Source organism: Perna viridis, chromosome 11 (assembly GCF_037379345.1).
Source record: "Perna viridis isolate PV_CMFRI_1.1 ecotype Kerala chromosome 11, ASM3737934v1, whole genome shotgun sequence".
NCBI classification, from domain to species: domain Eukaryota; kingdom Metazoa; phylum Mollusca; class Bivalvia; order Mytilida; family Mytilidae; genus Perna; species Perna viridis.
In genome coordinates, this window is record NC_142455.1 from 4059928 (window position 1) to 4076323 (window position 16396).

Below are 16396 nucleotides of genomic sequence, written 5' to 3' on the forward strand. Positions count from 1 at the left end.
GTTGCAAGAGGCAATTACGTAAAATCCTTACGGCGGGATCAAATGTCAATATTTTTCTTATGGAATCAACAGAACATCATATTAACCCAGTATATTTTCGAAATAATTGAAATCAGTATTAAAATATAACAGAATCTATTATTTTGCTCCTTATTTGGTCGAAGATGCGTCAGAATTCTTGCGGTTTTATATTATTTTTAATACTTTTATTAAATACGGGAAACAACAAAAATAACCGAATACTAATCCCATCTATAATTAATCCATCAAAGTCCAAAATAAATAAAATAGTTATTACACCGCCGGCGCAGCTAGTACTGCAATGGTCCTGACTTGGTACAAGCATTTTAAATGAAAGGCTGGGTAAAATCTAAGTTTCACAGCACGGAAAACCTCCCTATTTCATTTCGGCGAGAATATATCAGATGTGATTAAATAGCATCTGTTTGCTATTGCATTAAATTGGTGAATCAGTGGCCACATCAGCACAATAAAGAGTTTTCGGTTTCCACTTATTTGGTAACAATTATTAGGACACAGCGTGTTACTATGGTGTAAAAAACCATTGAAACATCATTGCAAAACCGTTTACTTTTTTCTATTTGAAGCACATGATATTTGTCCTATTGTGCCTGCTAATAGAACACAAATTTAACAGAAAAGTACAAAAAAATATATTCAATGGTTTTCAAAGCATAGAATGTGTTATTTTAAGAGTAGAATAATGTTACAGTCTAAATATTAATCAACAAATTTGAATATCATCACATTGTATCCATTCAAAGGAGCCGGATATACGTTACACGAACGTGCAACCTAAAATAATGCGAAATAGTACTGATTTACCTTTAACTACAAGTTAAAGGTTTTTGTAGGTAAAGTTCGTAAGTTAAGTCAATAAAACGTTTATTATCTATTAATAATATTGTTATTAAAAAAAAAATATTTGTCAAATACAATAATCAAAAACATAATCATTTTACGTATCTAAGGATAAATTGAAAAAAGGAATAATTGAGACACTGAGAAAATAGATTATCTTAATAGAATAACCTCAGTTCCCTTGATTACTCTTAATAGAATAAAATATATATATTACACCTCGTGATATAAACAAAATATTTCATGTATTTATAGTCATATACATAATGTTATAATTAGCAACTGAACAAAATCGGTGAAAAGGCGGAGATACTGCCTTAAGCAAATGCGTAAACATCAGATACATACCCTTTTACAAAAACATTTTTTCAACGTTAAAAAATCGGGAAATGGTAGAATCGCCTTTTATGTAAATACAATATTCACTCTTGCAAATTAAAGCTAAGTAATTGAATTTTAAAAGGAAATATATAAGAGTAAGTTTTTACAAAATTGTCAAGCAATTCATCATTTATTATATGTATTGATTGCCAGAATACCACACATATCACATGCAATCTGCATGTATGATATTTTATCATTTTATCAGTTATCATTCCCAGATAAGATATACAACTCGTATATTTATTCTTTGCTCATTGTAGCTTCCCATTTATTTATACATGGTACACAAATGATACGCCTGTACAATAACCCGTATCTTGAAACGACTGAGTAAGTTTTTTACTTAACATTTGAATAACACGAACCGTTTTATATATTGTTTAACTCTTATTTATAAAACAATTGAAGTATAAGAAAACTATGCTTGACATTACAAATTTCGTTTTGATTTATGTTTCAACCTTCCGTAATGATGAGAGAAAGGTACTTATTCAATGTGTACAAATAAACTATAAGGTAGTGATCGTAACTGCTTTCGTTTTCACTGTTTTGTTGCTTTTTTATTCTTATACATGTTTCAAAAAGAAACCGTATCGTTTGACTAGCAATGATCTATTAACTAAGTCTGTATGTTATTTCACCTAAAAAATAAAGTATAACCCTTGTTAACTTAATTGGTTTGTCAAAGGTATTCTTTTTAATATATTAGGTAAGTTAAAAAAAATCTAGATCTTCTTTTAAAACCTCATCTATAAATTGAACTGAAATGGACATCGTCTAGATACCAGAAAGTTAATGGTGTTTTATTAAGTGAAATTAGGATTACATATGATACTTTGCTCATTTTGTTTAAATTAATGTTCTATTGAGTAACTCACTGAACATACTCAGTGAGAAAATTCTATTAAGGGTTTAGATAAAACCTATTGAGTTAATTTTGATTAATTTTCAGTATAGAGAATATATATATCATTGTGTTCATATAAATAAGTTTTACTGTTATGGCGTTGAGAACAATTTAACTTAAGAGTAAATGAAGATCCCAAAAAGAACTCATGGAGAAATTTTGAAATGTTTTAGTATAAACGCTCGGTACACGTGACATTTATATGCGTTTGCGTTAATATATTTCTTTTTACATTTATTTTATTTTAATCACCTTACAAATCATATTTATAGCTCCACAAATATGAATTGGGAATTAAATTTCTATAGTCGTAGATATTTTTATCAATTTTAATGATCTAAATGATGACAACGAATGCAACGACGCCAAAACTTTTCCTTTAAAGCGCTATGTTTATTACTACTATTGCAATAAGACTGCTCATCATTCCTATTGACCATGCTTCATTTTAAGAAGTGTGTTTTAAATATTTTTGTTGTTTTTGGTATTTGTTTTATATTGTTTTTATAAGCTTGTCATTGATTTCGGTATGAGCAAAATATGGTTAAAATTCGGACCCTGACAATAGTAGAGGTAGGTCATGTTGCAGAAGCAAACAAAGGATAATTATTCGGTCTTCAAATGGTAAATTGTTACGTAACTATAGTTTTTTTCTGAGTACAGACCTGTATTTTGTAGGAAACGATAAATTCATCATCCACGTGCATGTAAATTATCAAAAGCAAAAACGTTAACTCTCGCACAGTTACAATTGTATGTATTCCTTTTAATTATACGTGCAACCGTCGAATTAGAAATGAACGCAATCTTGCTAAGATTTTGACTAAGTATGAGTCAAATTCTGTGTACTTTTATTAATGTTTTTTCTTGGTGTGTTTCGTATTTTATTCAATCTTTGTTAACATAATATGGTAATTTGTAACCATAAAAGTTCTAGCATTTGCAATTTGAAGAGAGGAAGAAACAAATTGTAGACAAGCACCGCAGTAAAACAAATACTTGTACATGTATACCTAAAACAACAAACATTTTTTTAATATTCTTTGCAGATGTTGTATTGTTTCTCAATTGTTTCTCATGCATTTAGTGCAAATTTTAAAGGTCCTCTGAATAAACTTTATTTTTGTTTCTTTCTAATACATACTTCATTGGTTAAAAAATCATCTTTTACGGTATTTATTTAAAACGTGATTGTCATCGCACGATTTCTGATTTTTTATCGCCATTACCCACACCGTACTTTTGTACTCATAAATCTCAACTGTAATACGATTTTAAACAAAAACCTTTAAAATGCGCGTTATGTAACTCACCAACTAACGTTAACATGAGACACCAATTCATATGTAAAGGTATTAAATTCTGTTTTACATCCTTCTCCAATTGTCAAACTAATATAGCTACTCAGTTTTAAAGCATGAATAATGATTGTGCAGACATACAGCAGTAAATATATAAATACACTCATATAAACCTAGTCAAAGAAAGAAGATACGAATTAAATGATCTTAATTTGAGCTCATGCAATCATGAAACTTTTATAAGGTTCAAACAATATTAAATTGCTTCAGTTTGTGTCCTTAGGATAAACATTCAAAATGTTCTTCTCTCAAAATACATTCTGTATGGCTTTATAATATAATTGTTTTAGTACTTACTTAATTTTGTTAGTAAAATAGGGTTGGCATCAAATGTGGTTATAAATCGTCATTAATGTAATATATTTTATATTGTCCCTATCAAGATCTTTCCCTACGAGTTTGATTTTTTATTTGTTTAAAAATCCTGCGCCGCGGATCTTCACGGGTGTAAAAGATTTACGAAAAAGTAGAAGGACTATGTAAAGTATGTAAATGTCATTTGCCATTTTATTCATTACCTGAAGTCATAGTGAAATGGTCTTATTCCCATTTGTTGTATCATGACGTTATCAGTAATCGTAGACAGTTTGTTAAGATAAAATTGACGTCATAGAAAAAAACTGTTCTTTTTGTATAATGATCCATATGAGGCCACTACTTGCGTCCGTCTTGTCGAAGAAAACGACCATTATTCGTTTTTTTTACAAAATATCTCTTACCTCGGCGGTCTAATCGAATAATTTATTTTACACAAGCCATATTATGGCAAGCGTTCATGAATTATTTTATTTGTTGGATATTTAAATAGACTTATTGTTCTTCTCGTATACATATAACACGTGGCGAACTTTTTGAAACTACATAGTATATAACATTGGAAAGACAGGTATTTAGATATTGAGAACTCACGGAGACGCATGAGAATAACAAGTTTATAAAAATATTTTTTGTTAGTACTTCTTCGATCGATCTATCTATTTAGTATTTATCTATCTTGTTCATTCGTTAGGAGAGCAGACATTTTTTGATGAAGCATATGAAAACATGGCTATACATCACCTACCATACATGATGTTTCCATATATGGTCAATTTCCTGTCATACAAACATCTATTGGATTTCTTCACATTCGATCTTAACTTATATTCTATACCTCTTACTTTTCTATACTCCTGTTATAATACAAGTTTTGACACTCCTGTTTCTCAACCTACCTCATCCTTATACAGACTTGTGGCCATCATTTTTTTTTCCACAGAAATTACACACCAGTTTTTGTTAAAGGTTAAGATGAAGGTAGTAATTCCAATGGGAACAAATTGTTCTCCTCTACTCCCTGACATATTCCTTTCTTAGTTTATGAGACTGACTTTATTGCTGATCTGCTCTAAAGGAAAGAACATGGTTTAGCCAGATCCTTTGATCTCAGTTTCCGCTATAAAGATTACGTATTAACGTTGAACAATTCTAGTTTTAGGGGTTTTATGCATCGCATCTACCTTAAAGAACTTGAAATAAAGTACACTACAGACACAGTAAATTCAGCTTAATAACTTGACCTACATTTATAAATCGACGGTAAAGGAAAACTTTTGACCAAATAATACAAAAACGCGATGACTTTTCATTCTGTATTGTCAACGTTCCTTTCATCTGTGGCAACATCCCTTCAGCACCTGCATATGGAGTTATTATATCAGAACTCGTACGCCAGTGCTTGTCGTAACTACGCAGACTTTGTGTATTGCACTAAATTTATGACAATTAGTCGTCTGAAATAGGGTTATGTTGTAACATGTTTGTAGTATCATGATCCCATGGAACGTTATTTGTATCCATTTTATCATGAAAACCGATTTGTTCAACGTGTCATATTTTTCGATTCCCCTTTTGGTTACCCTGGACTCGGCTTGTTGTATGAGCTACTCGCAATCGGCGGGTGTTTCTAGAAAACAGAGGACGCTTACCTACCGGTGTACTTGATCCATAATGCAAGTGTTAAATGTAGTCCAAGTTGTTCATTTGCTTTTGTTGCTTTGTACGTATTATTTTTGGTAAGTTCATATTTCTTTTGATTTCCTCTTGAATCTTGGTTTTCTTTATTTCTCTAAAACTTAAGTCCCATTACAAGTTACTAATACCCATACATGCTTCATGTGTGTTAAATGTGTTATTTGTACATAACTGCTAGTCAGGGATATTTGTTCGAAGAAATCTGCTAGAAAATGGATTTTATTGTTGACAATTCGTTTTAAAAAATCAAATATTTACCTGTTTCATTTTTTTATAGATGCCTTCTGGGGTGATTTGCAATGGCATTTGGTGGTGTAGAAGAATATAGTAAGTTTTTTAAGTAGCTGAACTTTACGAATCATACAAATTCTGGAATATGTGGTACACTAAAAAAGAGTCTACTTACCATTATTTTTTGTTATTAAGTTGCTTTATAGGTCTATAGGATGAAATGTACATGTATATTTATTCATTCCAATTCGTCTTCTCTTAGGAGATAATTCACATTAAAAATCCAATGGTATCTACTTATTTTAGTGTCATTTAAATAGTTAACTCCCTATATGTAATTTTACAATACATTAATTCTATATAATTTATATCTCTTATGAAACCACGTGTTAATTTCAGTTTAGTATAATGTTTGAAACGAAATATCACGAAAGAAATGTTTATGCTTCCGAACCATGAATCATATTTTGCATGATTTTTGCTGCAGTGCTACTAAATAATGTATACATTATAACTGCAGGAGGTATTCGGACAGTTCTTATTCAAAATCGTGACTTCTTTATCACCAACTTTGAAGTTAACAATACGCTAAAGCTTATTTTCGAGAATCATATAATATCAACAGAAGAGTATAGACGGATAAGTTCTGAAATTGATAGGAAGAAGAAACGTCAAATATTATATGAGATTTTAGTAAATAAGGACATTGGTATCTGGATAAAACGATTTCAAGAAATACTGAAGGACACAGGACAAATATATATACTTTCCAACACGAAAGACCACATAGAAGGTACAGTTAATATGTATATTTTGCAAAAACACAAATAAATCGACGCTATTCGAGATTTTGTTCTGGTTTCTGGTTTATAAAGTTTAACAAAAATATCAGTATAACAATTTACATAATAATTCCATTCCAAAGGTAATTATTATTTAGTGTAGATCTTTCTGTATTTCTGAGAGGAGATGTGTTCCTATCCGCTCTAAATGCACAGAATCTGTTATTTAAGGTACAGTGCATGATGCTTTGTAAAATAAAATTTGACATTTCGTTTGTAAGTTAGAACAAATCTTTATCTATCTCATGCAATAATCCTTTTCCATTTAAGACGGTATTAATAATATTCCTTTTGGTGACACAACACCTACCACAGACGACAACAACGTGGACCTTGATGTTGTCTACAGACTAACAATGGCTTCATCTTCCGCTGAGGCAACAGTTCTGCATGAAATCAGCACAGATCAAAGTGTCATCCGACAATGTTTAGAAAATAACGTGCTCGATATTCGTGATGGCGAATCTATCTATATCCATTGTCGTCGAAGTTCTTCAACTGACTATAACAATGAACAATTATTTCGGTCACTTAAACATTTATTGCCAGTTGGAAAATCTGTTGAAATTGAAATCTACAAGAAACATCGTAGTATTCCATTTGATGAATACTTCGGTAAGATAACACGTTCGGTCAAAAAGAGTTAGGCAAACATAATTAAGAAAAAAATTGAAATGTGAACAAGTTTGGAGTGACGATTTAAATTTAAATATAAGCGTTGGCTTTATTAAAGGTGTGATACAAATAAACTTACTCCATGTTAGTTATAATACATGATAAATATGAGGAGATAAAACCAAATGCTTATTTATTTTATTTTTTTTTTTCTAAATTTTAACACAGGGGAAAGTTAATACATCATTAAATAGTTAATTACTATTTTGGACAGAATTCGATATACAATACATGAAGGGTTTTTATTTCCACGACAGGAAAACCGAAAACACAAGCTGACATAAAACATAATGATTCACATAGCTGTTTCAGGTTAGTTGAATACTTCTAGGACCAAACTACTCGGATAATCATGACATTTGTTTAAATTACTTCTAAGAAACCATAACATTTGGAAACTCATGATATATATTTTTATGTTAAAATGGTAACAACAATTTGATAGTGCAAACGCAAGTGCATGTAAAACATCCACAGCGACTAAACTAATGTCATTGTTTTTTGCATTTGGTATTTTAAATGAATTGCCACAGTTGAAACGCTCGAGGGTACTATTTAAAAACGTTTGTTTCTTGTTTATTTAAGATGTCAACGGGGAGCTGTACTGCAAGACAAAATATCTTTACTTGACCAAATAGAATCTGATATCATCGATGAAACATTCAAGAGATCGACTTACGTGTCAGAGTTTATAAAAAATGTTTGTCAATACAAACCGAGGCCACGGATTCAAAGAGCACGATACTTTCTTGAGTATGTCTTACAGAACACCAATGTATTGCCAATTTTTGTCGAAGTTTGCAAGGAAAAAAACGTGATGAAATTCGATAATTATGAATGTGAAGGATGCAAAATGGGAGGTAAATATCGTTCATTTATTTAACATGTGCTTATTTTCTTTAACTGTTTTCCCTGTATAATTTATTAATTTTTTTTATACTTTTGAAAGAAGACGAATGGACTTAACAATAGATGGTGATAACGTACCAATATCCGAAACTACTACTACACATATCAATATTTCACATATTGTCAACCAAGTATTAAACATAGTCACCACCCTTTTAAGTTTATTATATGGGCTCAATAGTATTACATTGCCTTTAACTTAGATAGATAAATGTTGCCAACCTTAATCCACAACTTTTTTGCACACCACTGAAAGTAATAGAAAGAAATATCTACGGATTATATCTCAGTTATAGAAGATGTGCACCATCTATGTCAGATTTCGATCTGAATATTAAATTCGTTTATCAATATTTTTGTAGTTGTTTCTAAATGGGGTGATAGGTTCTAGACTAAAACATGGATGTTGATTTGGAGAAGATACAGTAGTCATCCTTTATCCGCTTCTCCTCACACATAACTGAATTGAATTTAATGTTCATATCACAGTTTGTTTTTTATTTCAACATCCTAGATATAAATTCACGAATATGGAGTTTTCCTTTGATGAGTTTGGGGTTCCTTTCGTTTATCCGTACGTAACTTTTTATGCCAGTTAATGGAATTCATTTAATACTATTCAGATATTCAAGTTGTTCACTAGCTCTTTAAGGTTCACGAAGAATGCATTCTTTGGTTTTCATTTTTTCTTAAATTATTAATATTTTAAAGAGTACCATCAATTTAGTGAAGAAAAGATATTTCCAAATTTTCTGTTATATGCGTGTGAACATAGTAGAATTTGCATGCTTTTTTTGTTTTTTTATTTTTTCGTTTTTTTGGGGTTTTTTTGTTTTTTTGTTTTTGTTTTTTGTTTTGTTTTTTTTTGGCTCTTGATTGTAAAAGGTACATAGGCAGTCCTTATAGATATCTTTAAAAATGAGGAAGGTAAAACCTTAAACGTTCCCCAAAAAACATAAAATCAAGCACAATTCTTAAATTTTATCAGCCCAGTTATTATTTATTTTACAAATGGTTAAATGCGTAATGACATACGGTTTTCATTTTCCTTATGTATTCTCTTATTGTCATGGCCTGAAAAATGTATGTGCCTAAATGTTAGGCCCTGGCAAGGAACTGTGGGTTGTCAAGATCGTCTTGGGTCGAATTGTCCGGTATTGATGTGCTCATAATGTATGTTATTCGATAGAGGAGTGGGGATGTCTATTTACTGAACATTTGCCAAAGTAATTATGTTTTATATATTTTTATTTACATTTTATCATAATGTGATATGTTAGTGGAAATAACAACATGTATTAGTTCAGACTTGTTACTCAATTAAATACATTTACAATATACCTTTTAACCAACTGATGTGTTATTCTGTCTGTAACTTTTCGTTCATAATTGTAATGTTTTTGAATGGTTTTAAGTTTTTAGTTGTTCCTTTTTTAAATTATAATTCATTTGTTTTTATGCTCCCGTCGTATTACCCTAAGGTATCCTGTATTTACACTACTATTTTTATTCATTCGGGTACTTATAGACCTATATTGAACCTAATACATTTTTTCAGGTGAAATTTGCTATACAACAGAACACATAAAGAAGGAACCATGTGCAAGATACACAATACAAAAGTATGTACAATACCCTCGCTTTTTAAAATACATTTTTATTTGCATTTCAAATACGAATTATCTTAAAATATTAAGATAATGAATATTCACGAGAGAGAGAAAGAGAGAAAAATAGATACAGAGTGTGTTTCTGTTTGTGTCTTTATTTTTTAAAGTGTAACCATACTTACTGTCCACACTCGTATTTGTTGGGACCATGTTGCTCCAGTCTTGAAACAAGATAGTTAAAGAGGAGTGCATGTAGGTGGTGTGATTTGTAAGGTAGAAAAGAACTATCAATGGAGCATTCCTTGCTGTCGTTTTTCATTTATTCAAAAATATATCAAATTAATATGTTTAAATCATTTTAAAGGGTAATCAAAAGAACAAAGATTCTAGCGGAAAAATTTTTTGACATAAACATTTGCATGGTAAAATTTACAAACATTTTTTTAGAAAAAGGCCTCTTTCGAGAGATATAGGTATGATCTACCTTAAAAATTTCATAATTCAATTACAGATATATCAGCAAAGTAACTTACTTTTAACCACTAGAGTTTTTTATGTTTAGTGTAAACTGTTACAATCTAGGATAAAGCCTATCTAGTTCAGATTGTCAGTTCTCTTTTTGAATTGTCATTTTCTAAACACATGTTTAATACTTCAGTGAAGATTCAACTTCTTATGACGGTAGGAAAAAGCGTTGCACAGTCTTCACAGATTTCGCCTCTCACCCAAAAATTCAAAGACAAAACTGTAAGTAACCTAAAGACAAATAGCAAGCAACCTTTTGTGTCATGATTAACTATGAAGAGATATATTGATATGTTTTTATTTATACACAGTTTACGATGATGTTTTCTGGAAAGCTTTTCTCATGATAGTTATTTATGTATTTTTTAAGGTGATGAAGAACTTGTACTAACCAGAAAAGATGAAGATAAACCGATGATTTGATTGGCAAATCATAACGTAGTCAGCCTAAGCAACGCGTAAAAAGACAGAAACACTACTTTTAATCCCATATTATGTATCTTGTGAAAACTATACGAATGTAACTTGCCTTTTATACCTATATAATTGTCTTGTTCTGATTTTAAAGACTTTTTAAAAATGTAAATTGTAGGCATATTTAATGCTAAAAGGAAAAATATTAATTTGAAATATCAAGTAGGCCTCTTTTACAAATCCGGAACATTTGTTTTTCCAATTTCCTTAAATTAAGCAAAATATCAGAAGTAGATTGTATAATATGCCTCAAATATTGAGATATTTTAAAATGTTTGACTTCCATTCGAACCAGATCAATACTTCAGTGCTCCATACCATACAATTTAGAACAAGCACAAACTTAGAGTATAAAATTAAAAGCAATATCTATATATACATTTGATTCGCACGGATTATAATATTGACAGTAAAACAAGCACAAAAATAACACAATCAAGGGAAAAGGCTAACACAAGAACGAACATATCATTACTAAAAAAACACATATAGAAACAAACGTAATTGAGCAACCTGTGTTCGATTAAAAACTACAAGTGTGGAGCAGGTGCTCCAGCAGGACATGCATCTTTTGTAATTGTAGAAACACACACCTAAGTGTTCATAAAATGTCATGTCCCAGGTAGACGAAAGAAAACTATAACGCAGTTTTAAAAGATGACTTTAAAACTTAAAGCAACGTAAACCTTTTAAAGAAGCCTAATGGGTAGTTGTCTAGCATGGTACAAAATAATCCTCCTAGTTCCATGAATCTCTGGCATTTCGTATAAGATATCATATAACTACTGTGCTTAAGAGATGTTGTCACAGGTGAATAAAAATTGACAGTACAAAACGATAACTCATTGCGTTTGTTGTATGGGCTCTCCCTTTCCGTTGATATCTAAAAGGAAGCCGAGATATGAGTCTGTTGAGTTCATAGTGACAGAAGTATCCTTATTTTCAAGCCAAGGGTATATGCGATTTATTAATTCCCTAATCCTTTATTGTTTAAGACAACTAGATGTTTAATGATAAGAGTGATCAATGGATCCAAGACTCCAGCGAAAATCGACAGAATGTAATCCAAGGACAAAACCAGTCATGAAAAACGGACTCACTTGAAAAAAAAACATAAAATAAACAAAATAGTACGAACAAAGCAACAAAATTAGATAAACAGCTAGGACTACACTAACATCTGGGAGCATGGACCAGGTGCACCGGTAGAATAAGCGTTCTCTGCTTTTCTAGAAACGTTGGCTGAATTTCTCATTAAAGTTCAAGTCCGTGGTAGACGAAAGAGGAAAGGACAATTATGACACGTTTAACAAACCAGTTCTCACCATATATATGGATTCTTGTGGAGTTTAGGAAACTAGTACATAGGCGGTAGATAACAATCCTGTGATGTATCAGAAAATGTTTAGATACTAGTATTTGTATCGTACTAGTTCAGTTTGGACACTGTGCTTACAATGTCCGTAAAAATCTAAGATTTAATCAATCAACCGGAATCCAAATATTTAATTGTATTCAAGAAGTTATAAAACAAAAAATAACTATCGAAACAGAAAGCCAATGGTATATGCAAATTATGTATAAAGCAGCAGGGAATTAATTAAGAACTATTTGTAGGGTTCAAATCATATTTAAGAATATATATTTCGACTGTTTTCCGTATGTTTCTATTTGCTATAGATATGTGTCATAAACTTAATCATATGCACATGATTTGAAATAATAATTCCATTAACACCCTAATTAATTTATTTGCAAGTTCGATAAAGAACATGTTGCAATTGAAAGCGTAGGTATTTTAATAAATTTGTATTTGAAATTTACACACTTTTCAAATGGAAAGTTTGGTTTGTGATCATTTATGTGTTTTTGTTTTCACATTTAGGGCAAAATGTCATCAATTTATAGACTGTCACACAGTCCTTTCACTATTATCTTGATCGGGACCGTGTGTTTACCTATGACATTTCAATCTCAGGTACAAGTATTTAATGTTTTAAATCATTTATTCCGAATAAATGCATTTTGTTCAGTTAAACAAATTATTTGTTCTATTACTCCGAAGATTGGCTAAAGCATGTCAAATAGAATAATACATGCTGTAATCCTCTTTTGGTGGAAAAGTTTGTTGTTTGTGCATGTTTTTGGCATAAGTGAGCAAATGGGCATATGATCTGGGACCCCTTTCTAACCCCCTTTTCCGATTTTAAATTAACATCTATATTTTTGGGGTTTTTTTTTTCGTTCATGGGTTTACACTAAATTATATAATTCATCTCTTAAAGTTGAAAATAGGTTTCTACGAATTAATGATGATTGATGATGTATCTGGTCCATGTGCCCAATTTTTAATGAAGTTTGATCATTTACTTTTGTTTCTATCTGCGCGTCAACTTTGTTATTTTCAAGATGTGTTAACATGATGTTGCATGCTTAGATTGTTTTGTAATATTCAAAAAGTGTTGAACGTATTTATCGAAATTTATACCATTGATATGTGACTTATATATGTTTCTAATCTGAATAAAAATTAAAAAGAATACCAAACAAAAACAGCAATTAATTTTAATAATATAATGTCCATTTCTATATTTTGAATCCAGAGAATGAAGACCCGCCTTTATCAAAATTGTGTCTACCGTTTTGATGTGGTTTCAACTAAACCTTGTTCCTTTTTTCATTTTCGAAACGACGGCGCTTTGAGATGCTTGTTTGTTTGTTTGTTTGTTTGTTGGGGTTTAACGCCCGAGGAGCAATATGTCAGCTATATTCAGACGATGAACATGAAGTGGATGATAAAATGAACATGAAATGATGATGAAATGGAAAATGAGATGGGACACAAGGATAATGGGGTCGACAAAGTTTGATTGCCACTGTAAATAGGGAGAGGTGGTTAGGGTCGGGCAATTTAGCCTCCTGTGGCGGAGCCGTATCGTTCTTACTCCGGAAGAATACCACAGTAGGGCTTTTTGATGTGCTAGGAACGTGGCATCTTTCCCAATACGGTGCACTATGGTTTGCGGTCAGGTTTTCCGTATTATATCCTGACAACCACAGCATATAACATACCAGGAGTACCCCATTCCACCACCTGGGGCACACAACCTAGTTGCTCTGTGGGCAAAGTGCCCTAGCCCCCGGCTAGGGTTCTGAGTACTATTTAGTCGCCTTTTACGACAAGCTTAGCGCTGCTGCAGGCCTATTCTTTAAACGCCTTTGGTTCAATGTATCCATAAAAAGCTGTGGACGCCCTCCTTTGGCGGGCGCTTTAAATATTACAGTATTTTTATCAAACCTGTTGCCCTTGTTAGAGTACACTTTGTAGAATTTCAAAGCAACGTTGCTAGGAAGATTGTGTAAACTTCCTGAATCAAGTGCTGCATCAAATACTGAAGACGTATTTCTACATGACTGACATTATGAATACAAAGAGTAAACAAGGGAACAAGTTATAGCGGTAATCAAAGGAATGTAATCCAGAGACAAAGACCAGACATGAAAACAGACATACACAACAAAGAACATAGAGTAACTAAAATCATACATACAAAGTAAAAAAAGCAATAATATCAAAACTGTACAAAATTTTGAACATGACTAATACGAGTATGAAGACAAAGAATTGGTTTTGTTTAATTTGTCTAAAACTGTTTAAATATATTTGTACTACATGTACAATATTATTTACGAGGTGGTTTATATAAGTATTTCGGATGTTTCATGCTCCATGTTTCATTGCAATGCATGAACTCTGCAACATGTCTATGACTGACTAACATGTATAGGTAAGAGTGTTCCTATATCTATTGCGTCGGTTTTATTATGTTTTAAATTATCTCAGATGAGCAAAATCATACGCTTTTCTTAAAAGATTTATGCTAAATTTTGATAACTTTACGGTTTGGTGTTTTTGTCTCCATGGTGCTCATTCGCCTTTTGATATGTGTCGCAATTTTAACATTGCATAGGAAAAATTGCTGTGAACTGTGTACATCAAAACCAATGTTTCGACATCAAAATATGCAATTTGACGTATTAAATTTGCCAAACAAAAAATAGTGTCAATAATTTTAAACAAAACGAGAGATTAAACATTTACATGTAATAATTAAGCTAACATAAAGCAATATATGTTCAATTCTGGAATAAAACATTATGTTCGGAATATGGAAGAACGGGAAACATTTCACGGTTTGAGTATATGTTATGTAGTTTTGGGTGCTTTACGAAGGGGTGAAGATATTTACTTTTACTTTTAATTATGAATACGAGTATTTATGACAACATATTCCTTATCGTCAACTAATTTGCCGCGTGGTACTTATGAATTCATGCATGCAATAATGTACTGCTGTCATAACAAAATATTTTTATCATTCTGGTACAGATAGCTGAATTTAAAAAAAAGTACTTTTATAAATTGCAGAAGGGTGAAACGAATACGCTACCTAGTAATGTACCTTCATTTGTCATCAACTGAGTCAAATATGCCAACTTTTCTGGTAGAACCGATCGATATACAACCACCCGGTGAAACTTCTGTTTAATAATGAGATTCATGAGGTGGATCATACCTAACACCGAGCATCGCATTCGATGTTAACGATATACGTTCAGCTAACAGGAATAGGTATCAGGTTAAACCACAGAAATGGGTCAGGGACATGAATTCACATTGAAAGTAACCTTTAGATTGATTTAAAATTAAAATATATGGTTAATAAACGAAGAAAAAATTGGAAAAAAATACGGTAGCAGGATCCGGTACGCTTTATAATTTTTTTTTAAACTGACTTCCTTTCCTTTGTCTCCCCTTTATCTATCGTCCCTTTTTTCAATGACTTAACAAATGTAAATAATGTAGATATGCGATGCTCGGTTGCAGGCTATGCTTTACTCATATTAAACGGACCATTCTTTTCCCGTCAATTTTGTATGATAAAACTACAAAAGCTTCTTGTGACTGAAGGCAATTGGCTTGGCGTGGTATTCTTCAGAAGTGGAGATAAAATGCGGGGGAATGTTCTATAGACATGTATTTATATTTTTTTAATATTACAAGAAAAAGAATTTCGTGACCCCAATATTTTTTTTAATTTTTCTTATATTTGAAAGAATATGTCAATTAAGTGGTTTTAACTAATCTGATAAGAAATTCTGAATATTACTTTTTGTTAGAGGTTTTGTTAATAATAAAAATTGCATTCATATTCCATTTGTTGAATAAAATGTCACTTTAAGGTTTTTTTGTTATATGTTAAAATTCAAAGTAGTTTCATTCAAAGCCATCTTTGTGAAAAAAACTTGGAAAACCTATGAAAATATTGTGTATGACCTACTTTAAGTCTGCTGTCTTATTATGCCAAATGCGTGCCTTTTTTTTTCTTTGGGGGAGGAGTGGTCTAGTCTTTAATGTAACATCTTTTTTTTTAATCGGCAAACTTTTGTCGATATGTCGTATTATTTTACCTTTCTTCTTTTTTCTTATAAGCTAAATGAAGTATTGTAAAAGGGAAGTGATTCTGTCATAAAAAGAATGAATTTCGATTTTGATCTTTTTCCCATCTAAAAGATTATCAT

The 16396-nt window shown here is 31.3% G+C and overlaps 1 protein-coding gene across 1 annotated transcript; it reads left to right on the forward strand.

Annotated features, from left to right (window-relative positions):
• The first annotated feature begins 1519 nt into the window (after window positions 1-1519).
• Window positions 1520-11270, forward strand: LOC148602374 (uncharacterized). Its single transcript, XM_088552594.1, has 9 exons — window positions 1520-1596; window positions 5825-5874; window positions 6299-6571; window positions 6891-7235; window positions 7553-7607; window positions 7881-8155; window positions 9763-9826; window positions 10473-10561; window positions 10710-11270. Exons 2-9 carry the CDS (start codon window positions 5847-5849, stop codon window positions 10760-10762), a joined length of 1182 nt encoding a protein of 393 aa, XP_088408720.1. The 5' UTR covers window positions 1520-1596; window positions 5825-5846; the 3' UTR covers window positions 10763-11270.
• Window positions 11271-16396: the final 5126 nt, after the last annotated feature.

Coding starts and splice junctions, on each gene's coding strand:
- LOC148602374 (XM_088552594.1), top strand. CDS start 5,847: ATGGCATTTGGTGGTGTAGAAGAATATA. Junction 8,156..9,762: donor TGAAGGATGCAAAATGGGAG/GTAAATATCGTT, acceptor ACATTTTTTCAG/GTGAAATTTGCTATACAACA. Junction 10,562..10,709: donor AAAAATTCAAAGACAAAACT/GTAAGTAACCTA, acceptor GTATTTTTTAAG/GTGATGAAGAACTTGTACTA.